Source organism: Thalassophryne amazonica, chromosome 13, assembly GCF_902500255.1.
Source record: "Thalassophryne amazonica chromosome 13, fThaAma1.1, whole genome shotgun sequence".
NCBI lineage: Eukaryota > Metazoa > Chordata > Actinopteri > Batrachoidiformes > Batrachoididae > Thalassophryne > Thalassophryne amazonica.
The window spans coordinates 42,090,187-42,112,080 of record NC_047115.1 but is presented as its reverse complement, the minus strand read 5'-3'; the positions used below and the strand labels follow the sequence as shown (position 1 = coordinate 42,112,080).

The 21,894-nt window shown below is 40.6% G+C and overlaps 1 protein-coding gene across 1 annotated transcript in view; it reads left to right on the top strand.

The window, feature by feature from the left end:
• The window catches only part of ptpn20 (protein tyrosine phosphatase non-receptor type 20), a 72,590-nt gene that overhangs the window by 9,466 nt on the left and 41,230 nt on the right, over window positions 1-21,894 (top strand). Inside the window, exons 4-14 of the mRNA XM_034185187.1 lie at window positions 2,635-2,700; window positions 2,815-2,994; window positions 4,505-4,580; window positions 9,655-9,726; window positions 12,395-12,470; window positions 13,474-13,624; window positions 13,796-13,867; window positions 17,838-18,012; window positions 18,105-18,240; window positions 18,361-18,499; window positions 18,588-18,740. Of these exons, the coding sequence (XP_034041078.1) occupies window positions 2,635-2,700; window positions 2,815-2,994; window positions 4,505-4,580; window positions 9,655-9,726; window positions 12,395-12,470; window positions 13,474-13,624; window positions 13,796-13,867; window positions 17,838-18,012; window positions 18,105-18,240; window positions 18,361-18,499; window positions 18,588-18,740 (1,296 nt within the window). The remainder of the gene's footprint in view (window positions 1-2,634; window positions 2,701-2,814; window positions 2,995-4,504; window positions 4,581-9,654; window positions 9,727-12,394; window positions 12,471-13,473; window positions 13,625-13,795; window positions 13,868-17,837; window positions 18,013-18,104; window positions 18,241-18,360; window positions 18,500-18,587; window positions 18,741-21,894) is intronic.

Below are 21,894 nucleotides of genomic sequence, written 5' to 3'. Positions count from 1 at the left end.
CATGTGGTTGCTTCCCCCGACTTACACAAGGGATGCTGGGAAGCACATGGCGGCAGCCAATCAGAGTAGAGAGGCGCAGAGACATCTGCTGGCAGCTGCTCTGTTGAATAAAATAATACAACATGGCGGAAAATGCTCAGAAACAGCTTATTTCTGTATAAATCTAGTTCTCATATATTTTGTAAAGGTTCATTATAAATAAACACTTTTAAATCTCAAAATACTGGTTTTGTAACCAGATCACACCTCTGATGTGGTTTCAAGACATCTTATGGATGTTAGCATACACGCACCGTGTACACGCATCACATGAGGTCAAAAACTACTCCCGGTAATTTCAAAACCTCATGCATGTGCACGGGCACGTCCTCCTGGAGACAGAGTTAAAAGGAAAATAAAGTATTTGTTATGGAATATGTTCTCGTCATTAAAATGAGCTTTAATTTTGCAACATATTACAAAAATAAACCTAATTCTAAATAAACCTAAATAAACCTAAAAAAATTATTCTTTGATTTCAGTAGAAACTACATTTTGTCAGTTTCAGTGAAATTTGAAAGACCATACAGCTTTAAACAAAAATACAATGCAATATTTTCCCCTGATTGTTCTCATAACATTTTCCTAATTCTTATCAAACTAAACACAGTTCTTCAAATCAATTCATTATCTCTATTTAATGTATTATTTTGAAACATTTTCTGACCTTTCTAATTATATTACAGTGTTTATTTTATTTTACTTCAGGCTGCTCCATAATTTCTCACTTTTAATTGAAATATATTTTTCCTTCACCTTAGTTCTTGCTCTGAGTTTAATAAGTAGAATTAGAAAAGTACAAACTGAAAAATAAGCTTCCTATTCTTCCTACATTTATATTGTCACAAAATAATTGCAAGAAATGGCACATCTAGTGCAGCATATACAGTGCATCTGGAAAGTCTTTACAGCACTTCACTTTTTCCACATTTTGTTATGTAGCGGCCTTATTCCAAATTGGATGAAATTCATTTGTTTCCTCAAAATTCTACACAAAATACCCCGTAATGACAATGTGAAAAAGTTCTTATGTTTGAGATTTTTGCAACTTTATTATAAATAAAATACAAAAACTAAGAAACCATATGCAAATAATGTATTCTCAGCCTTTGCAATGAAGCTCAAAATTGAGCTCAGGTTCATCCTGTTTCCACTGATCATCCTTGAGATGTTTCTACAGCTTACTTGGAGTCCATCTGGGGTCCATCTGGGGTAAATCCAGTTGATTGGACATGATTTGGAAAGGCACACACCTGTACACATATAAGATCCCACAGTTGACAGTGCATGTCAGAGCACAAACCAAGCATGAAGATCCAAAGGAATTGTCAGTAGACCTCTGAGACATGATTGTTACAAAGCACAAATCTGGGGAAGGGTACAGAAATATTTCTGCTGCTTTGAAGGTCTCAGTGAGCACAGTGGCCTCCATCATCTGTAAATGGAAGAAGTTCGGATCCACCAGGACTCTTCCTAGAGCTGGATGCATGTCTAAACTAAGTCATTGGAGGAGAAGGGCCTTAATCATGGAGGTGACCAAGAACCCAATGGTCACTCTGTCAGAGCTCCAGCATTCCTCTGTGGAGAGAGGAGAACCTTCCAGAAGGACATCTTTGCAGCAATCTACCAGTCAGGACTGTATGGTAGAGTGGCCAGATGGAAGCCACTCCTTAGTAAAAGGCACAGGGCAGCTCACCTGGAATTTGCCAAAAGGCACGTGAAGGACTCTCAGACCATGAGAAACAAAACTGTCTGGTCTGATGAGACAAAGATTGTAGTCTCTGGTGTAAATGCCAGGCATCATGTTTGGAGGAAACCAGGCACCATCCCTACAGTGAAGCATGGTGGTGGCAGCATCATGCTGTGGGGATGTTTTTCAGCAGCAGGAACTGGGAGACTAGTCAGAATTGAGGGAAAGATGAATGCAGCAATGTACAGAGACATCCTGGATGAAAACCTGCTCCAGAGCCCTCTTGGCCTCAGACTGAAACAACGGTTCAGCTTTCATTAGTACAATGACCCTAAGCACACAGCCAAGATATTAAAGGAGTGGCTTCGGGACAACTCTGTGAATGTCCTTGAGTGGCCCAGCCAGAGGCCAGACCTGAATCCAACTGAAAATCTCTGGAGAGATCTGAAAATGGCTGTGCACCGACGCTCCCATCCAACCTGATAGAGTCTGAGAGGTGCTGTGAAGAGGAATGGGCAAAACTGCCCAAATATAGGTGCACCAAGCTTGTGTCATCATATTCAAGAAGGCTGTAATTGTTGCCAAAGGTGTATCAACAAAGTATTGAGCAAAGCGTGTGAATACTTGCGTACATGTGATTTTTTTAGTTTTTATTTTTAATAAATTTTCAAAATTAAAAAAAGAAACTTTGTAATGTTGTCATTATGGGTTGTTGTGAGTAGAATTTGGGGGGAAAATACATTTACTCCATCTTGGAATAAGGCTGTATATAACAAACGTGGAAAAAGTGAAGTGCTGCGAGTACTTTACGGATGCACTGTAGTGCTGAAATTCTTTTTTTTTTTTTTATGTTGATGTGTTTTTAAAGTTGAGGTGTCCTCTGATTGGTTGCTTTTCTTGCACAGATGCTGGTGTACTCACTGGGTATGACTCTGTACTGGTCAGTGGATTTTCATCTACCTCAAAATCAGGTGCGACCTTTTAAAAGAAAAAACAAAACAAAAACAGGTCTTTAATTTTTATTTTCAGCACTATCACAGCTTTGCCCTTTAAAGTATAGTAATTTTCGCTGTTGTACCTCTCAGCCAGTCCAGCTGAGTGACCATTTAAACAGCCTCCTCCTCAGCATGTGTGAAGATTTGGCCCACCGCAGAGTAAATCTCTCCTCTATCCTAGAAGCCTGTGAATGTCAGCATAAAGCCTCCATCCTGCCGACTCCCGCAAAAGTCATCAGGCAGCTGGTGGAGGAGGTTTTTCATGAATCGGTGAGACAAGAGTTCTGCAGCAGAGTGCATACAGTATGCCTGTCTGTGTGCATTTTAGCTTTTCAGTGGGCCTCCGCTGTAAAGAATACGAGGTCTATTAGAAAAGTATCCGACCTTATTATTTTTTTTAAAAACCATATGGATTTGAATCACGTGTGTTTACATCAGCCAAGCTTGAACCCTCGTGGGCATGCGAGAGTTTTTTCACGCCTGTCGGTGACATCATTCGCCTGTGAGCACGCCTTGTGGGAGGAGTGGTCCAGCCCCCTCGTCGGAATTCCTTTGTCTGAGAAGTTGTTGAGAGACTGGCGCTGTGCTTCATCAAAATTTTTTCCAAAACTGTGAGGCACATCCGAGTGGACACCATTCGACAAATTAAGCTGGTTTTCGGTGAAAATTTTACCGGCTGATGAGAGATTTTGGATTGTTTCTATCGCTGTAAGGACTTCCCACAGAGCGGGACGTCGCGCAGTGCTCTGAGGTGACGTCGTCATCCTGTTTCAAGCTGAAAACCTCCAAATTTAAGTCTCTGTTGACCCAGGACATCGTGAGAGAACAGAGAACTTTCAGAAGAGGTCGGAATCAGCAGTTTATCTGGACATTCCACTGTTAAAGGAGATTTTTTTAATGAAAGACGTGCGGACGGATTGGCCCACCGGCTCGCAGCCGGCGCAGCGCGCCCGCCACAGGAAAAACACCTCCGTTGGAAGCCTTAAGGACAAGTTGGAACATGCCCTGTTGTTAAACAATTTCTCAGATACTCACTCAACTGAAAGCCACCAAAAGCCACCTGGATTTTACAAATAGTTATCAACACGGAGGTGTTTTTCCTGTGGCAGGTGCACCGCGCCGGCTACGAGCCGACGCGCCAATCCGTCCGCACGTCTTTCATTAAAAAAATCTCCTTTAACAGTGGAATGTCCGGATAAACTGCTGATTCCGACCTCTTCTGAAAGTTCTCTGTTCTCTCACGACGTCCTGGGTCAACAGAGGCTTAAATTTGGAGGTTTTCAGCTTGAAACAGGATGACGACGTCGCCTCGGAGCGCTGCGCGACGTTTCGCTCCGTGGGAAGTCCTTACAGCGATAGAAACAATCCAAAATCTCTCATCAGCCGTTAAAATTTTCACCAAAAACCAGCTTAATTTGTCGAATGGTGTCCACTCGGATGTGCCTCACAGTTTTGGAAAAAATTTTGATGAAGCACAGCGCCAGTCTCTCAACAACTTCTCAGACAATGAAAATCCGACGAGGGGGCTGGACCACTCCTCCCACAAGGCGTGCTCACAGGCGAATGATGTCACCGACAGGCGTGGAAAAACTCACGCATGCGCACAAAGGTTCAAGCTTGGCTGACGTAAAAACATATGAATCAAATCCATATAGTTTTTTTTTTTAATAAAAAGGTAGGATACTTTTCTAATAGACCTCGTACACTGCATAATGATCTGTTGTTGAATGGCGATAAATAATAGTAAGTTGTAACCGTTCCTTTTTTTTTTTTTTTGCAGATGGAGCATGGCTCTCTACCAGACAACAATGTTCCTCTTAGTGGGAGGAGCCAGATGATCAGAGAGAGGCTGCATGGTGAGCATGCATGCATATTAAAAAGAAAAGCATTTCAGAAACAGGTTATGCTGCACATGTATGGGCTAAATCATACCTTATACATCATTATCTTCATCTGTGAAAATGCACCCAAAGCAACATAAGATAACATAAGATAAGATTTGCCCCAAAGGAAATTATTTTGTCAGAGTATAAGTAAACAGTGAACAATGTTTTTTTTTAACAATAAGTCCAACAAATTTACGTGAAATGACTGTAAAACATTTGCACAAGATGTTCGATAATATTGCACATGACTCTGAATAACTGAATAACTCTGAATAACTCTGATCATTATGCAGTCATCCTGCAGAAAGGGGGGGAATTATACAGTCTGATTGCCACAGGTAGCAAAGACCTCCTGTGTCGTTTTGTGGTGCACCTCAGTGCTCTCAGTCTGTGGCTGAAGATGCTCTGACAGGACATCAGTGTGGCATGCAGGGGGTGAGAGGTGTTGTCCAGGATGCTGAGCAGCTTCCTCGGCATCCTCCTCTCTGACGCCTCCATCACAGACTCCAGCTCAACCCCTAGGACCGAGCCAGCTCTCCTGGTGAGCTTGTTCAGTCTGTTCGTGTCATCTGCCTTCAGCCTGCTGCCCCAGCACACTACAGCGTAGAAGATGACGCTGGAGACCACCGAGTGATAAAACATTTGCAACATATTTCTGCAGACAGTGAAAGATCTGAGCCTGCTGAGGAAGTATAGTTGGCTCTGACCCTGACAAGTGAAAGGTGTTCTAGTGAGGAGACGGATCTGTGTTACAGGGGGAGCAAACACACATGAGAAAAAAGAGACATAAAGCTGGGAGCTGCCATGACGGTTGGATTAGCACTTATTAGTCAGTAAGTCATGCAACATTTCACTTGTGAGAGAGATCACTTCACTTGTACTGGCTTGATGACCACCAAATTTGGGATGTGGATTACACATAGCCACCCCAAGAAGCCTTTTGTCTTTGGAGTCAAATGTCAAAGGTCAGGGTTCACTGGCGTGCACTTTGCAGGATAATATGTCAACTCAATAACTGCTTTCCTAATTGTCTGACTGTTACCATACTTAGGACGTGTGTTAAGCATGGTGACTCCATGAAGCCTTTTGATTTGTGAGTGAGTGAGTGGATGGTTTAAGCCACTGGAGCATGCTTTTTAAAAATCCTTTGAGAGCAATAACTTATTTCCTAATTGCCTGACTGTCACCATACTTGGTACGTGTATCAGGCATGGTGACCTCAACATGCCTATTGATTTTGGGGTCAAAGGTCAAATTCACTGAACTGCATGTTGTACAAGTTTTCTGCAGAAAAGCTTCACTTGTCAATAGTAAGCTAATCAACATTTACCCAGGGTGCCTTTGGTTAGTAAACACAATTGCTATTGTTGAATTCAATGAAAAGGTTTTCAGTCTGTTCTAGCTAGAATTTTGATGATGTGGACATGAGATTGGACTATTTCAAAAAAATTTTGACTAATCCTAAAATAACTACAGCACCACACTCATAGAGCACAAACTGCCACCAACACTAGTTTCCAATTCCACAAATTTTTACTTTGGAAAAATTTTTCAATGTCAAAGTCCTGTTAGAAGTGGCTTTTCATAAGCTAAAATATAACACTAAATATTGATCAAAGGTGCTTTTCAATGTTAAAATCAAATATCCGCTAAATCTGCAATGCAGATCAGACGCAAATCAAACTTGGTCTATTCATTGACAGTGCCAGTCTGCACCTCATTGTTACAAATGAGAGTGATTGAGGCACCTTTGATTGAGATATGATGCAAAATGTACACCAAATGGGCTTTTCAATTTTAAAATCAAATGTCCACAAAATCCACAATCTCAGTCAGATCCGGAACAAACTTTGTCATGTGATAGTGAGTGCCAGACTGCACCTCACTTTCAAATATGAGAGTGTTTGGGGAACGATTTATTAAGATATAATGTAAAATATACATTAAATAGAGTTTTTAATGTTAAATTTAAATGGCCACAAAATCTGTAATCTGCATCAGATCCAGATCAAACTTTGTCAGTCGATAAATGATACCATCCTACATAACACTCTCAAATATGAAAGAAATTCAATCTTTTTGACAGAGTTAGGAATTTTGGAATATTCGTTCAATGTTAAAGATACACTGTAAAAAAGAAACTGTTGGTTTTACAGGAAAACGCTGGCAGCTGTGGTTACCAGGGAATTCCTGTAAAAAATACAGCAGCACAGTAGATAACTTTACAGACATAATATGTAAATGGATTTACAGTGAATGAACCACGGCTGACAGTATTTCTCAGTTTTTGTTACAAATAGTTGTAGTTTCAACAAATGAATCACAGCAACATATTGTTGTTGTACATCTAACAAAAACATTCTATTTAATAGTTTACAAAAGTCCACTGTGATTGAAACAAAAAATATGTTTTTGCGTTTACAATACTTTTCTGTAGTGATTTTACATTGTTTTTATGTAAATTTAACGGCATTTTTTACAGTGTAGGGATTATTCCAATTTTCCGAGATTTATCCTGACTTTGACCTATGACCTTGAAAATTGAATCAGTTCTTGCCTATCAGGATATGAATCCTCTGTAAAAATTTCATAATGGTATGTGAAAAATTGTGTGTTACACGCTGTTTACAAACAGACAAACAAACAAATTGGTGAAAACATAAAGGCTCCTTCACACATAGTACAAATAAGTAAAAATCGGGGTGACTCAAGGCAGAACAGCTCGTATGAACGAACCACAAAAACATTGAGCCGATGGGCAGGCGTGCACGCAACAGTGTCGTGCACGCAATGGTGTCATGCGAGCAGGAACACAGTGTGAACAGCTACAGTGTGAGCTAGCTGATGTGGAGAACAATAGAATAAAAACCAGCTGTATAGTTAATGAATATCAGTGTGTTGATATAATAATAAATAAAAGGGAAGGCAATACAGAACCCCACGGTTAAATAACCCTGGTTAATTAAAAAATAAATGCCACTCACAGAATTCGAACCCGTAAGCTCTGATTACCAGACGGAAACATTACCACTGCACTACAACCACTGTCTTATAACAGGAGTGTGAAATGGCTAAAATCAACAAGCAGATAAACGTATTTAAAAAAAAAAAAGAGAAAAAAGCGCTGTGATAACTGACCAAACAGCATTTGTTCCGGTGTATTTCTACTGATACGTGACTGAAAGTGGTGTATTTGTCGCACTGCTGGCTTACCCCGTGGCGCACCACTCTCAGCCCTCATGGCCCGACACACGTGTCCTGTCAGATAGACGTGACATTCAGATCGTCTGCTGCATGTCCACATGAACTGACGGTCCATTTCTCCAGCCCGTCGCAAAAGCGATATATGTTTTTATGTATTTCCACATGATGACAGCAAGCACACACACATGAGTATCCGTCAAAACACGGTATGTGTGCTGCAGCTGTGACGTCCAGGACCACAGATGTCTCAACAGCTCTTGGCAGCCAGCCACGGCCCCGGTCCTGTCAGTGCACAGATCAAGATGTCACTCTGTGATCAGATGAGAGGTGCTTCGTCTGAGGGGAGGCAACCACACACACATTTGTTGGGGGGAGCGGGGGGAGCTAACACTCTGACATGCCACATGTGCACTTGGCAACTCCACACTGGTGGGGCACTTAGACAAATTTCACTGCCAGCTCGACAGTGATCGTCTGCTGACTGTTGTCATGCTAACAGTGCAAATGGCCACACATTTTCTAAGTGTCAAGCGAGTGGTGTTAGATGTTCGTTTGTGTGACCTGGAATTTGGCCGACACCTGCCTCAAGACGGATCGATGGGCTGTCATAGCGCACACTCTGTCTTTCAGTCGCTGGTGTGTCCAAATAGTTGTAGCAACAGGTGTACGAGGTGTTGAAAGCAGCTATGATTTTACACGTATTGCATACGATTCCTGCTTCACGCGCACTTCATCTGCAATTCAACCAAATTCGTACTATGTGTGAAGGGGCCCTAAAAAACACAAGCAAATTTTGTGTAAATGATATACGAGGTCTATTAGAAAAGTATCCGACCTTATTTTTTTTTTTTAAAACCATATGGATTTGAATCACGTGTGATTGCGTCAGACAAGCTTGAACCCTCGTGCGCATGCATGAGTTTTTTCACGCCTGTCGGTTGCGTCATTCGCCTGTGAGCAGGCTTTGAGTGAGGTGTGGTCCACCCTCTCAGCGGATTTTTATTGCGAATAAATGAAAAAGTGCTGATGTCCACATCTTCTGTCTTTTTGTGAAAGTCAGACGAGGTTCCGGATCAACAAAGCCTTCACGTTGGAAATGATCTGGTTGTTTCACCGGGGTGTGAGCCTGTCGATGGGGGCTGGGAGTGCGCTGCGCTCTCAGCAGTTGTGGGCCGTCCTTAAAGCGGCAGTAACACTCCTTAATCTGTTTAATCCCCATAAAATCATCCCTGAAAGCCATATTAATTTTTCGAACGGTGTCCACCTGGAGGTCTCTCACAGTTTCTGGAAAAAAATTGATGCAGCAAAGCTCCAAATCGTTCAGACATTTATTCGCAATAAAAATCCGCTGAGAGGGTGGACCACACCTCACTCAAAGCCTGCTCACAGGTGAATGACGCAACCGACAGGCATGAAAAAACTCACGCATGCGCACGAGGGTTCAAGCTTGTCTGACGCAATCACACGTGATTCAAATCCATGTTTTTTTTTTAAAATAATAAGGTCGGATACTTTTCTAATAGACCTCGTACTTATAGTGGTGACTCCACCCACTACAGATTTGTCAAAGAAATTATATTTCACTTTACAGAAATTGTGACAATGTGAACGTCAGGAGGAATCAGACACAGTATGTGTTTCTTTGACTCAACTTAGTACACAGGTCAACAGGATTAAGATCTTAACCTTGAGCAAGAGCAGGATTAGGCTCCTGTAAGAGCCACTAATCAGATATTGTGTATTTAGGTATAACCTCCTCTTAGAGCATGTCTAAAGCGGAGTGCAGAGATGATCCTTAAAATGATATACTGACTTTATTTGTTTCTCACCTGGTTGACAGGAAAGCGAGGTCCATTACCAGACTTCAGTGATGAAGGGAGAAGATACTCAACTGACTCTGACTCAAAGTCAGGTAGGCTCATGATGCAGTGAAAACTGACAAAAATCAAACTGTTTGTTTACACATTTGTTTACACTTGTGTTGTCAGTAAATTATTTAATGCAATAAAAATAAACGGTGGTGGAACAGAGGTTTACTGGTTCTCATTGTTGCCTAACAGCAAGAAGTTCCTGGGGTTATTTCCCACTCGGTCCTTTCTGTGTGGGGTTTGCATGTTCTCTCTGTGTTCCCATGGGTTCCTTCTGTGTGCTTCAGTTTCCTTTCACATCCAAAGACATGCAGGTTAGGTGAATTGGAAACACTGAGTTGACCTCAGGTGTGAATGTGTTTGTCTACATGTTGAACTGTGATAGACTGGCGTCCTGTCCGGGGTGTACCCCACCTTTCGCCGTATAACTGCTGGGATAGGGCACGCTCTCTCACCATTCATGCAATCTGTTGGTGGCTTTTAAAATCCTTTTCTATAACTCTTGTTTCACACCAAACATCTGCACTGCTGAAGGGGAAAGTCTCGTTTAAAAATCTTTTTGATTCTTAACGTGGTCTACATGATGTTTTGTCAGACAGCAGGTAGTTAGTTTTCTGCTGTGTTGCGCCGGAATGAGGGTTCTTAATCGGCACCCTGCAGGTCATGTTTGACCCAGCCTCCTTTTGTATGGCCATGCTTTACCAGGGTTTCTCAATTTAAACTTTGCAGAAGAAAAAAAGGGGGTGCACAGTGCACCGTGAGACCTGTCATTGATGACTAAGGGATTCTGACAATAAATATGCACATTAATTTTATTTTTTACTCAAATACAGTAGTGTTCAGAATAATAGTAGTGCTATGTGACTAAAAAGATAAATCCAGGTTTTGAGTATATTTCTTATTGTTACATGGGAAACAAGGTACCCGTAGATTCAGTAGATTCTCACAAATCCAACAAGACCAAGCATTCATGATATACACACTCTTAAGGCTATGAAATTGGGCTATTAGTAAAAAAGTAGAAAAGGGGGTGTTCACAATAATAGTAGAATCTGCTGTTGATGCTACAAACTCAAAACTATTATGTTCAAACTGCTTTTTTAGCAATCCTGTGAATCACTAAACTAGTATTTAGTTGTATAACCACAGTTTTTCATGATTTCTTCACATATGTGAGGCATTAATTTTGTTGGTTTGGAACCAAGATTTTGCCCGTTTACTAGTGTGCTTGGGGTCATTGTCTTGTTGAAACACCCATTTCAAGGGCATGTCCTCTTCAGAATAAGGCAACATGACCTCTTCAAGTATTTTGACATATCCAGACTGATCCATAATACCTGGTATGCGATATATAGACCCAACACCATAGTAGGACAAACATGCCCATATCATGATGTTTGCACCACCATGTCTTCAATGTGAACTGTGGCTTTAATTCAGAGTTTGGGGGTCGTCTCACAAACTGTCTGTGGCCCTTGGACCCAAAAAGAACAATTTTACTCTCATCAGTCCACAAAATATTCCTCCATTTCTCTTTAGGCCAGTTGATGTGTTCTTTGGCAAATTGGGACTTTGCGGGGGATTCTTGCAAATAAATTAGCTTCACACAGGTGTCTTCTAACTGTCACAGCACTTACAGGTAACTCCAGACTGTCTTTGATCATCCTGGAGCTGATCAATGGGTGAGCCTTTGCCATACTGATTATTCTTCTATCCATTTTGAAGGTTGTTTTCTGTTTTCTTCCACGCGTCTCTGTTTTTGTTTTGTTTTTTTGTCCATTTTAAAGCATTGGAGATCATTGTAGATGAACAGCCTATAATTTTTTGCACCTGCGTATATGTTTTCCCCTCTCCAATCAACTTTTTAATCACTGTTCATTGTTCTTCTGAACAATGTCTTGAACGTCCCATTTTCCTCAGGCTTTCAAAGAGAAAAGCATGTTCAACAGGTGCTGGCTTCATCCTTAAATAGGGGACACCTGATTCACACCTGTTTGTTCCACAAAATTGACGAACTCACTGACTGAATGCCACACTACTATTATTGTGAACACCCCCTTTTCTACTTTTTTTACTAATAGCCCAATTTCATAGCCTTAAGAGTGTGCATATCATGAATGCTTGGTCTTGTTGGATTTGTGAGAATCTATTGAATCTACTGGTACCTTCTTTCCGATGTAACAATAAGAAATATAATCAAATCCTGGATTAATCTTTTTAGTCACATAGCACTACTATTATTCTGAACACTACTGTATACTGTTTGCACCCATGCAGTTGGTGCTGTGAAGGAACTGAAACTGAGTCATCCTAGTCTTTGAGTATTCGTGAATATAAAAAAAATATATATATATTTTTTGTTAAGAATAGTTTTTTATTTGTTTGTTTTTACCACCAATGATCAAGCTTTGCAGGACTGTGATAGGGTTACATAGCTAAAAGCACATTATGCACTTCTAGCTTTTTGTGTCAAAGATTTAAGGGAAAACACCTAATAATTTTATTATATGGACACAATTGTTGAGTTAAATGCAGAATACAGGTGAACCCCGTTAACTGACGTATGCGTAATTTGCTTTTCGGGTTTAATTGCAGTCGATTTTGTGGAACTCAACTTGTGTGAGGTTCACCTGTATATAGGCACTACTACTTAGATTTATTTTGTGTTGTGTTCCATATTTGTTATCACTGTGTGTGTGTATGTGTGTTTAGGCAGTGTATCTCAAAGACCTTGGAGACAGAGACCAAGGAGCTCTCCCACAACTTTGTACCAGTCATCTATAGACAGGCATGTACTATTAGATTTCAAAGTGTTCAAATATTTGGTAAGATGTATATTTTTTGAAATCTTTTATTGTGTGTATATAATCATATCCATGGGCATAAAGACATTAAGGGCTACAGCAATGGTATCCAAAGGTATTCCGAAAAGGGCAAAGAGGGTGTAGGGTTTCTTTGCAACTACAGACTCCAGGTGATTTTACTGATTAATCCACAGAAGTCCAGAAACATTAAACAAACAAAACAAAAAAAAAATCCCCATTGATGTGGATTCACTAGTGATTCCATGGACCCCTGAGGGTTGCCATCACTTTGAGCAGATGGGATGAGTTCACCCATGAAATCACCTGCTGGAGTCAATGGTTGCAAAGAAAAATGGCAGCCTCTTGGTTCTTTCTGGAATTAGTTTGGACACTATTGGCCTATCTCAGTCTAACAGTTGAACCCAGTGACCTTGATCTTCAACCATATGATTGACTTGTGGCTGACCTTGCCAGGGTAGCTCTGGAATCCACCCAAGTGTGTGTCACATTTTGTTCCATATCTGATTCGAAATCAAATTCCTTGACATTTGTCAAAAGAAATTATTTAGGGGCAATATTGGGGTCAACTTTCATTGATATACCAAGTTTGGTAGAAATCAGCAAAAGGACCTGGGAAGAAGAATCCAACAAATGGGCAGTTATGACCTTGACCAAGTTTGATGGACACTGAAATGAAAAATCTAAATTTTTTTTGCTTTAACCCCACCGACCTTAACTTTTGCCTAAATTGGCTTTTTAAGGACAATTCCAGGGTTGACATTCATCCACATACCAAGTATGGTGGAATTCAGACAAAGGTCCTGGGAGGAGGCTAACAAACAGACAAACTTTGCTTAAATTACAGTGTGAGAAATTATCCGTCCCTCATTTGGCTTGACCTCACACTCCACTCAGACTGTCAGTGTGACTTCAGCCTGACTTTTACACAATCCATCCTTCCTCCACACCTCTGTCTTTTCCTGTCAGACTCCCTCGTGGGGTTCGTCACAGGGACAGCAACTGCAGCTGGCTGGGTCGGAGCCCCCACCACGACATCTCTCCAAAAACAGCCAGATCTCACAGTCCGTCCATCACTTTCAGCGAGTCCTCACACAGCCTGAGCCACAGGAAAGCCAAGGTAGGCAAATAAATTAGCAACACATGACAATCGGCAGAATGAGCTTCTTTCAGTTAAAGTGCCTTTGCAAAGTGACATTTGGGTCAGATTTAGTCCCACAGTCAGAAGTACAGCACAGTTGCCTGTCACATGTATTGCTGCTTTTAGTTTTTAACCTCTTTGTCCCATCAGAGTTTGGGTCCTGAGTTTGCCAGAATGCCAGATGAACAACAAATTGTTCTCGAGCTCCCAGGATCAATTGTGGTAACTTTATCTTTTTGTCCACCTCATTTGCTTAAGTGTGGTGATAAATTATTTGGAGATTACATCTATTCTCGCTGTATTCCTTATTTTAAATTGTTTCAGATATTCATATACCGTACTAAACACATTTAGTCCATGGGCTAAGCAGGTTTTCATTACCACTTAAGGTGACTAAACAACACTTTGAATCCAGCCTCAGTGTATCATGGCCTACACAAAAATGTATGATAGCAATCTCAGGGTGGTAGCTGTAGCCAAGTAGGGGTCAGTGAAAAATTACACAGAGGTCAAACTTTAAAAATGCTCCAATCATGATTAAAACTATATCACATTACTTGTCTGGTCATAACGATTCCAAAAAGGTATCATTTGGACTATCTGTGATGTAATGTTTTGGAGTTATGGGGTAAAAACAGCTTAAATTGTGACAAAGGTCAGTTTCAGTTTATACAGGGGTCAAAAGTTAAAGTTGCTCCAATTTCAGTACAGAATGATGCAAATTATTGGTTGAAATAAAAGGATTAATAAATGGAATAGTTTTGACTATGTTGAATGTTTAGTCTCCAAGGTAAAAGTCAAACAAGGTCAACATCTGTTGGATTCTATGACATGTGACATATGTTACCCTGTAACATGATAACTAAGCATGACAGATGGTGCAAACTATTCCTTATATGAACCCTATTAACCCAAACAATAATTTGCATCATTTTTTTACTGAATTTTAGCAACTTTAACTTTTGACCCCTGTACAAACTGAAATTGACCTTTGTCACCATTTTTGCTGTTTTTCCCCATAACATTCCATCATAGATAGTACAAACTATACTTTTTTGGAATTGTTATGATCAGACAAATAATATGATATAGTATAGTATAATATGTGACTGGAGCATTTTAAAATTTTGACCTCTATGTAATTCTTCATTGACCCCAACCTGGCTACAGCTACTACCCTGGGATGGCTATCATACATTTTTGTGTAGGCCATGGTGCACTGAGGCTGGATTCTAAGTGTCGTTTAGTCACCTTCAGTGGTACCGATTAGGTCAAAATTGATGACTGGCTCATGGACTAATTTTTAAGTGATAGGTTTCCTGTATGAGCAAAAAAGTATTTATACCATAGTTGCTGAAACCACGAATCTAACAAACTGTGCCGATAACTGATTACTGTCAGCCTTCATCAACCAAATCATTACTTAAATAGAATAGTTTCAGCAGTGTCAAGCTGGCAAAAAGCACACAAGAGCATACAATGCTAAAGGGTTGCAAAGGTATTTCTTAAAAGATAAAGTCACTTGTTGTGTTGCTGAAGGTAGAGCAGTTGCCTAGGAACTACTTGACTTCGCATGTGTATCTGTGCGTTTGTCTGTTTGTGTTGTCAACATGTATGTGACATCTTGTCAAAGACTGTGTATCAACGTGAAATTTGGTTCACTTCAATAAGAGCTCAGAGAAGTTCAACATTGGGCACCTTTTGATTAGTAATTGTTGCCACCAGGGGCCCCAACGTCTCAATATCTTGTTAAAGAATTTTTGTTCAAGGTGAAACGTGGAACACAAAGGTCACATCACAAAGACCTCAGACAAGTTTGATGTTGGTTGCTTGGAGATTGTAACTGTGCCCAAAGGAGGCAGAATCTCTCAAAACTTGTGTACAGAATCACACCTCAGTGACTTAATGGGGCTGAGATGAAGCTTGCTACTGTAGATTACGAGGTCTGTTAGAAAAGTATCGTACCTTTTTATTTTTTTCAAAAACTATATGGATTTGAATCACGTGTGATTACATCAGCCAAGCTTGAACCTTCGTGCGCATGCGTGAGTTTTTTCACGCCTGTCGGTTGCGTCATTCGCCTGTGGGCAGGCTTTGAGTGAGCACTGGTCCACCCCTCTCATCGTTGTTTCATTGCGAGGAAATGGCGGAATGATTTGGGCTTTTTTTCCATCAGAATTTTTTCAGAAACTGTTAGAGACAGGCAGCTGGAAAACATTCGAAAAATTTATCTGGCTTTCGGTGAAAATTTTACGGGCTTCACAGAGAATAAGGAGTGTTACTACAGCTTTAAGGACGGCCCACAATAGTACATGGCGCGCTGCGCTCCGAGCCGCCATCGAGAGGCAGAAACCACTACATCATTTCTAAACGGATGGCTGTGTGGAGCCGGGACCGTCGTGTGCAATTTCTCTGGTTATCACAAGAGCTGGACATCAGCCATTTTCCGGCAGATTTCACATTTAACAAGAGATTTTGTCGTGGAAAGCCGCGCGGAGGCTTCGCGCGTCACGACCGATTCCCTGATGAAGCGAGACAAAGGAACACCTCCATTTCGGAGTGCCAGAGGACAAGTTGGGACATGCCTATCTCAGCTTTCAGTGCTTACCAGTCGAGTCAGTATAAGAGAATTTGTGGAGAGCTGGGCACTGTGCGCCATTGTGGGCCGTCCTTAAAGCTGTAGTAACACTCCTTATTCTCTGTGAAGCCCGTAACATTTTCACCGAAAGCCAGATAAATTTTTCGAATGGTTTCCAGCTGCCTGTCTCTAACAGTTTCTGAAAAAATTCTGATGGAAAAAAAGCCCAAATCATTCCGCCATTTCCTCGCAATAAAACAATGACGAGAGGGGTGGAGCAGTGCTCACTCAAAGCCTGCCCACAGGCGAATGACGCAACCGACAGGCATGGAAAAACTCATGCATGCGCACGAAGGTTCAAGCTTGGCTGACATAAAAACATATGAATCAAATCCATATAGTTTTTGAAAAAAATAAAAAGGTCCGTTACTTTTCTAACAGACCTCATATATCTTACTAAGAAATTTTACAAGTTCAACTTTAGGCTTGGCCACACAGGTTTGTCTAAGTATTACAGTCACCTTAAAACGTTGTTAGTAGGTCACTTTTGAACATTGTTTGATTTATAATAAAAAACTTTAATTGTTTGAGGAAGTCAATCCATTCATCCATCCGTCCACACACAAACACTTTGTTTTGTTTTGGGGGGGCATTTTTCATCTTTTATTTTTCGTGATGTTGAGACAGAAAATAAGGAACAAGAGATGGAGAGAGAAGAGGCTGCAGAGATTACCCAGGCTGAGATTTGAAACTGTAGATACTGCGAACTGAATCTTGAGCTACATTCATGGACCATTAATGTCCAACTCAGTCAGTTCACATTAATGTTGCATTAATGCTAAAAGATTGGACCCAATGACTTTGATTAGTGTGGATGTGTAGCATGGCAAATATTCCCAACAGAAATGTAATATCATCCCAGCAGTGAGTGGGTGAAAGGCAGGCTACACCCTAGTCCATCGCAGGGACCATAAATACTTGGAAGTAATCATAAAATGCATGAATGTATTAATAACTACACTTTGCAACTTTTAATGTTTGGAAGATGGGACTCATATGTTGGAATTACCAAGGATAAATAGGTTACTCCCATGTTTGATTGTTCACAGTGTTTTAAAATTACTAAGATGAGGCCCGTTGGTGCCCATACTTGTCTCCGGCTCTCATTGATAAAAGCAGATGAGAATCTACGACCCACCTTGGACACGTCAAGTATCTTGTACAAGAACACAGATAAGTTGTGTGACCAGGAATTAAACCCAGGTCTACGTATCAGAAGTTCAATTCCTTATCCTGAATGCTTTGCTAAAAGGTGGCTTGCTAAAAGTGGGCCCTGCTCCCATTTTTGTCAGTATTCATCCCCAGATACCGTAATATAATATGCATGAGATTCTTTGATTCCCCCTGGAAGAGGCACCAGTCCTTTGCAATTTTTAAACTAAGATATAAATGAAAATCGAAGAGGTCACGAGGACAAATCGTTTTTTTCTTCGCAGTATCTGAACTTTTTTCTCATATTTTGATATTTTTGATATATGTATACTAATGCCCAACAATGTTTGCCTTTGCTTTCACCCTCATGTCTGCCTGGGTGTTCATGTACGTCCAACACAGACCAGAAAAGGGCGCTCGTGTGTGTCTTTAAGAGAAGTGACTGTAGTGCTGCCTAACGGACATTACGTGATGGTCCGCTGTGACACTAAGTCCAGGGCGAGGGATGTGTTTGACATGGTGGTGGCTCATGCAAACTTGGTGGAACACTTCTACTTTGGTCTTGCCTTCCTAGATGGTAAGAGGACAAAAACAGACACACACCTTTAAAATAGTAACGACTAGTTAAGTTTAACCGTCAGAAGCAAAATGCAATTTATCATGTTGCAGATGATGAATATTTCTTTTTGGACCATGAGACTAAAATCTCCAAAGTAGCTCCAGACAGTTGGAAAAAAGGGCAAATGGCCTCCTTTGTGGTGTTTCTTCGAGTCAAATTTTTTGTCGATGACACGTCCTATATTTTGTAAGTCCTGATTTATTTATGTATACAATCTTTATCAATAAATATTATTTATTTTACTATATTAAAATTTTATTTCATATTTGCATTATTCCAGGTTGTTGCTTTTCTTCTGCATTTCAGGCACAAACTGACTTGTCACCAGTACTACTTACAGCTGCGTAAGGACATCTTGGAAGACAGGCTTTACTGTAACGAGGAGACAGGCCTGTTCCTGGCTGCTGTTGCTCTGCAGGCTGAGTTTGGGGATTACATGCCAGAGGTACTCAAATCCAGAAGAAAAAAAAATTACGTTATGTCTATGAACTGGGCTATCTGCATTCATTTGACTGTTTTGGATGTGTCCCTAGTTGTACGGGAAGAATTATTACCAACCAGAACACTACGTGTCCAAGAGGATGTTGGAGAAGCTGGCTCTGCCGAGCATCAAGGAGGAGCTGCCAAGACTCCACGCCAGCCATGCACAGATGTTGCCTGAAGAGGCAGAAACTGAGTACCTAAAGGTAATCTGACTCAAGAGGCATTTACTGTATTCAATCACATGCACAAATCTGTATAGGAATGGGATGATGTCCAGGGAAGAACCCATTAAATTCAGTTGGTGATCCTGATTCAAAGATGGATCAAGGATCATGTTTTCTCTAATTGTATATGACAGTTTCACTCAAAAAGTGGTGTATGTTGAGGAAAGTGACTAAATTTCTTTGAGGATCTTGATCTGCACAAACACTTCCCCTTCTATTTTGCATTAACTTCTTCAACACTGCAAGATGGTTTTACATTTACCTCTTATTTAGTATCTAGTTTATTGAGATGAAGGTGTTGAACTGTGGAGCGATTCACCTATCTCGACATTTGTGTCTTTGCATCCTCAACCTTTGAGAGCAAGGGGTGCCGGGATGGTTCTTAGGGCCCTGTTGTTTCCTGTCATACTATATATTTCCTTTATAAATCATTGGTTGTTTGGCTCAGCAATTTTGGTTAAATATAACATATAGCAGACAAACACAGTGATATTTAAGAAGTGAAATAAAGTTTATAGGATTTACAGAAAGTGTGCAATAATTCTTTAAACAAAATTAGGCAGGTGCATAAATATGGGTACCCCAACAGAAAAAATACATCAGTATTTAGTAGATCCTCCTTTTCCAGAAATAACAGCCTCTAAACGCTTCCTATAGCTTCCAATGAGATTCTGGATTCTGGTTGAAGGTATTTTGGACCATTCTTCTTTACAAAACATCTCAGGTTTGCTGGTTTCCGAGCATGGACAGTCCGCTTAATATCACACCAAAGATTTTCGATAATATTCAGGTCTGGGGACTGAGATGGCCGTTCCAAAATGTACTTGTTCCTCTGCATGAATCCCTTAGTAGATTTTGAGCAGTGTTTAGGGTCGTTGTCTTGTTGAAAGATCCAGCCCCGGTGAAATTTCAACTTTGTCACTGATTCATGATCATTGTTCTCAAGAATCTGCTTATATTGACTGTAATCTATGTGACCCTCAACTTTAACAGATTCCCAGTACCTGCACTGGCCACACAGCCACACAGCATGATGGAACCACCTCCAAATTTTACTGTAGGTAGCAAGCATTTTTCTTGGAATGCTGTGTTCTTTTTCAGCCATGCATACTGCCCCTTGTTATGTTCACGTAACTCAATTTTAATTTCATCAGTCCACAACACCTTATTCCAAAATAAAGCTGGCTTGTCCAAATGTGCTTTAGCATACCTCAAGCGACTCTATTTGTGGTGTGTACGCAGAAAAGGCTTCCTCTGCATTACAGCATCATACAGCATCTCTGTGTGTAAAGTGTGCTGTACAGTTGAACAATGCACAGAGACACTATCTGCAGCAACATCATGTTGTAGGTCTTTGGAGCAGGTCTGTGGGTTGACTATGACTCTTCACACCATCCTTCACTTCAGCTTATCTGAGATTTTTCATTGCCTGCTACTTTGGGCCTTAACTAGTGCTGTGCCTGCAGTCTTCCATTTCCTCACTATGTTCCTCACAGTGGAAACTGACAGCTGAAATCTCTGAGATAGCTTTTTGTATCCTTCCCCTAAACCATGATGTTGAACACATCAGGTCCCATCCTGTCTATGGGTGATGCTGAGACCCTGATCCATGCATTTATCTCTTCTAGATTGGACTACTGCAATGTTCTATTTTCTGGTTTACCACAGTCTAGCATTAGGGGTCTCCAATTGGTTCAAAATGCTGCAGCCAGACTTTTGACACCAAGCAGAAAGTTCAACCACATTACACCCATTTTGGCATCCCTTCACTGGCTTCCTGTCCCAGTGAGATCAGATTTTAAGGTTCTGCTACTAACCTATAAAATTATTCATGGACTGGCACCCTCCTACCTAGCTGACCTAATTAAACCTTACGTACCGGCCCGGGCTTTACGTTCTCAGGGTGTAGGACTACTTTGTGTCCCTAAGGTGAATAAGAAGTCTGCGGGTCACAGAGCTTTCTCTTATCGTGCCCCTGTTCTGTGGAATGATCTCCCTGCGTCGATAAAACAGTCAGATTCTGTGGAGACTTTCAAGTCCAGACTTAAGATGCACTTATTTTCCCTTTCATATGGCTAGCATACTGGTACAGTTTTATTTTACGCTTTTTACTCTTTTAATTCATTTTATTAGTAATTGGAGTAGGCCGCGGCCTCAACTTTACCTAAATTCTGGGTCTTTTAGTGAAGTTTAGGGCTAGTGGCTGGCGATCACCTTAGTATTTCTCTGTTTTTCTTGTTGTTTAATGCTGACAAATTATACAGTATTTCTTGTCTTTCTGATGCCTGATTCTGTTTTTTCTCTCTGTTTAAGGTGCAGCTCCATCCAGAGATATGATTTGTGTTCGTGTTGGTGATCCTCCTGTCCTGTGCGCCAATAGCATTTCTTTTATATTCGCCCGTGAATTGTTCTGTGACTTGTTCTGTAATTTATGTTTGTAGCATGGCCCAAGCAGAGGGTCACCCCTTTGAGTCTGGTCTGCTTGAGGTTTCTTCCTCAGAGGGAGTTTTTCCTTACCACTGTTGCTCTGGGGGTTGGTAAGGTTAGACCTTACCTGTGTGAAGCGCTTTGAGGCAACTCTGTTGTGATTTGGTGCTATATTATTATTATTATTATTATTATTATTATTATTATTATTATTATTATTATTATTATTATTATTATTTCTTGCCTTTATTTGAAAAGGGACAATGTACAGAGACATTAAGCTCATAAAACAAAGATGATCTGTAGCAGATTGTAGCTAAATAGCTAGTTTCCATCTGCAGTCCCCATTACATAATAAAATACAGTGAAGGAATACTCAGTCAAACAATACCACACATACAGTCCGACACTGTCAGACACACACTCCCACAACCGCTCCAACTTTCACACATATACAAAATAAATTACAGATTTCAACAATTAAATGATAAATAATAAATGAAAATAAATTAAATTCAGGTCATTTGAGAGTTGTTTAGAGGCTCCCATGTTACCACTCATTAGAAGAGATGCAAAGAGGTGAAACATTTGCAAATGGCCACCTTAAATCCCCTTTCTCATTATTGGATTCACCTGTGTAAGGAGGTCAAGGGTCAGTGAGCTTACCAAACCAATTTTGTGTTCCAATAATTAGTGCTAAATGTAT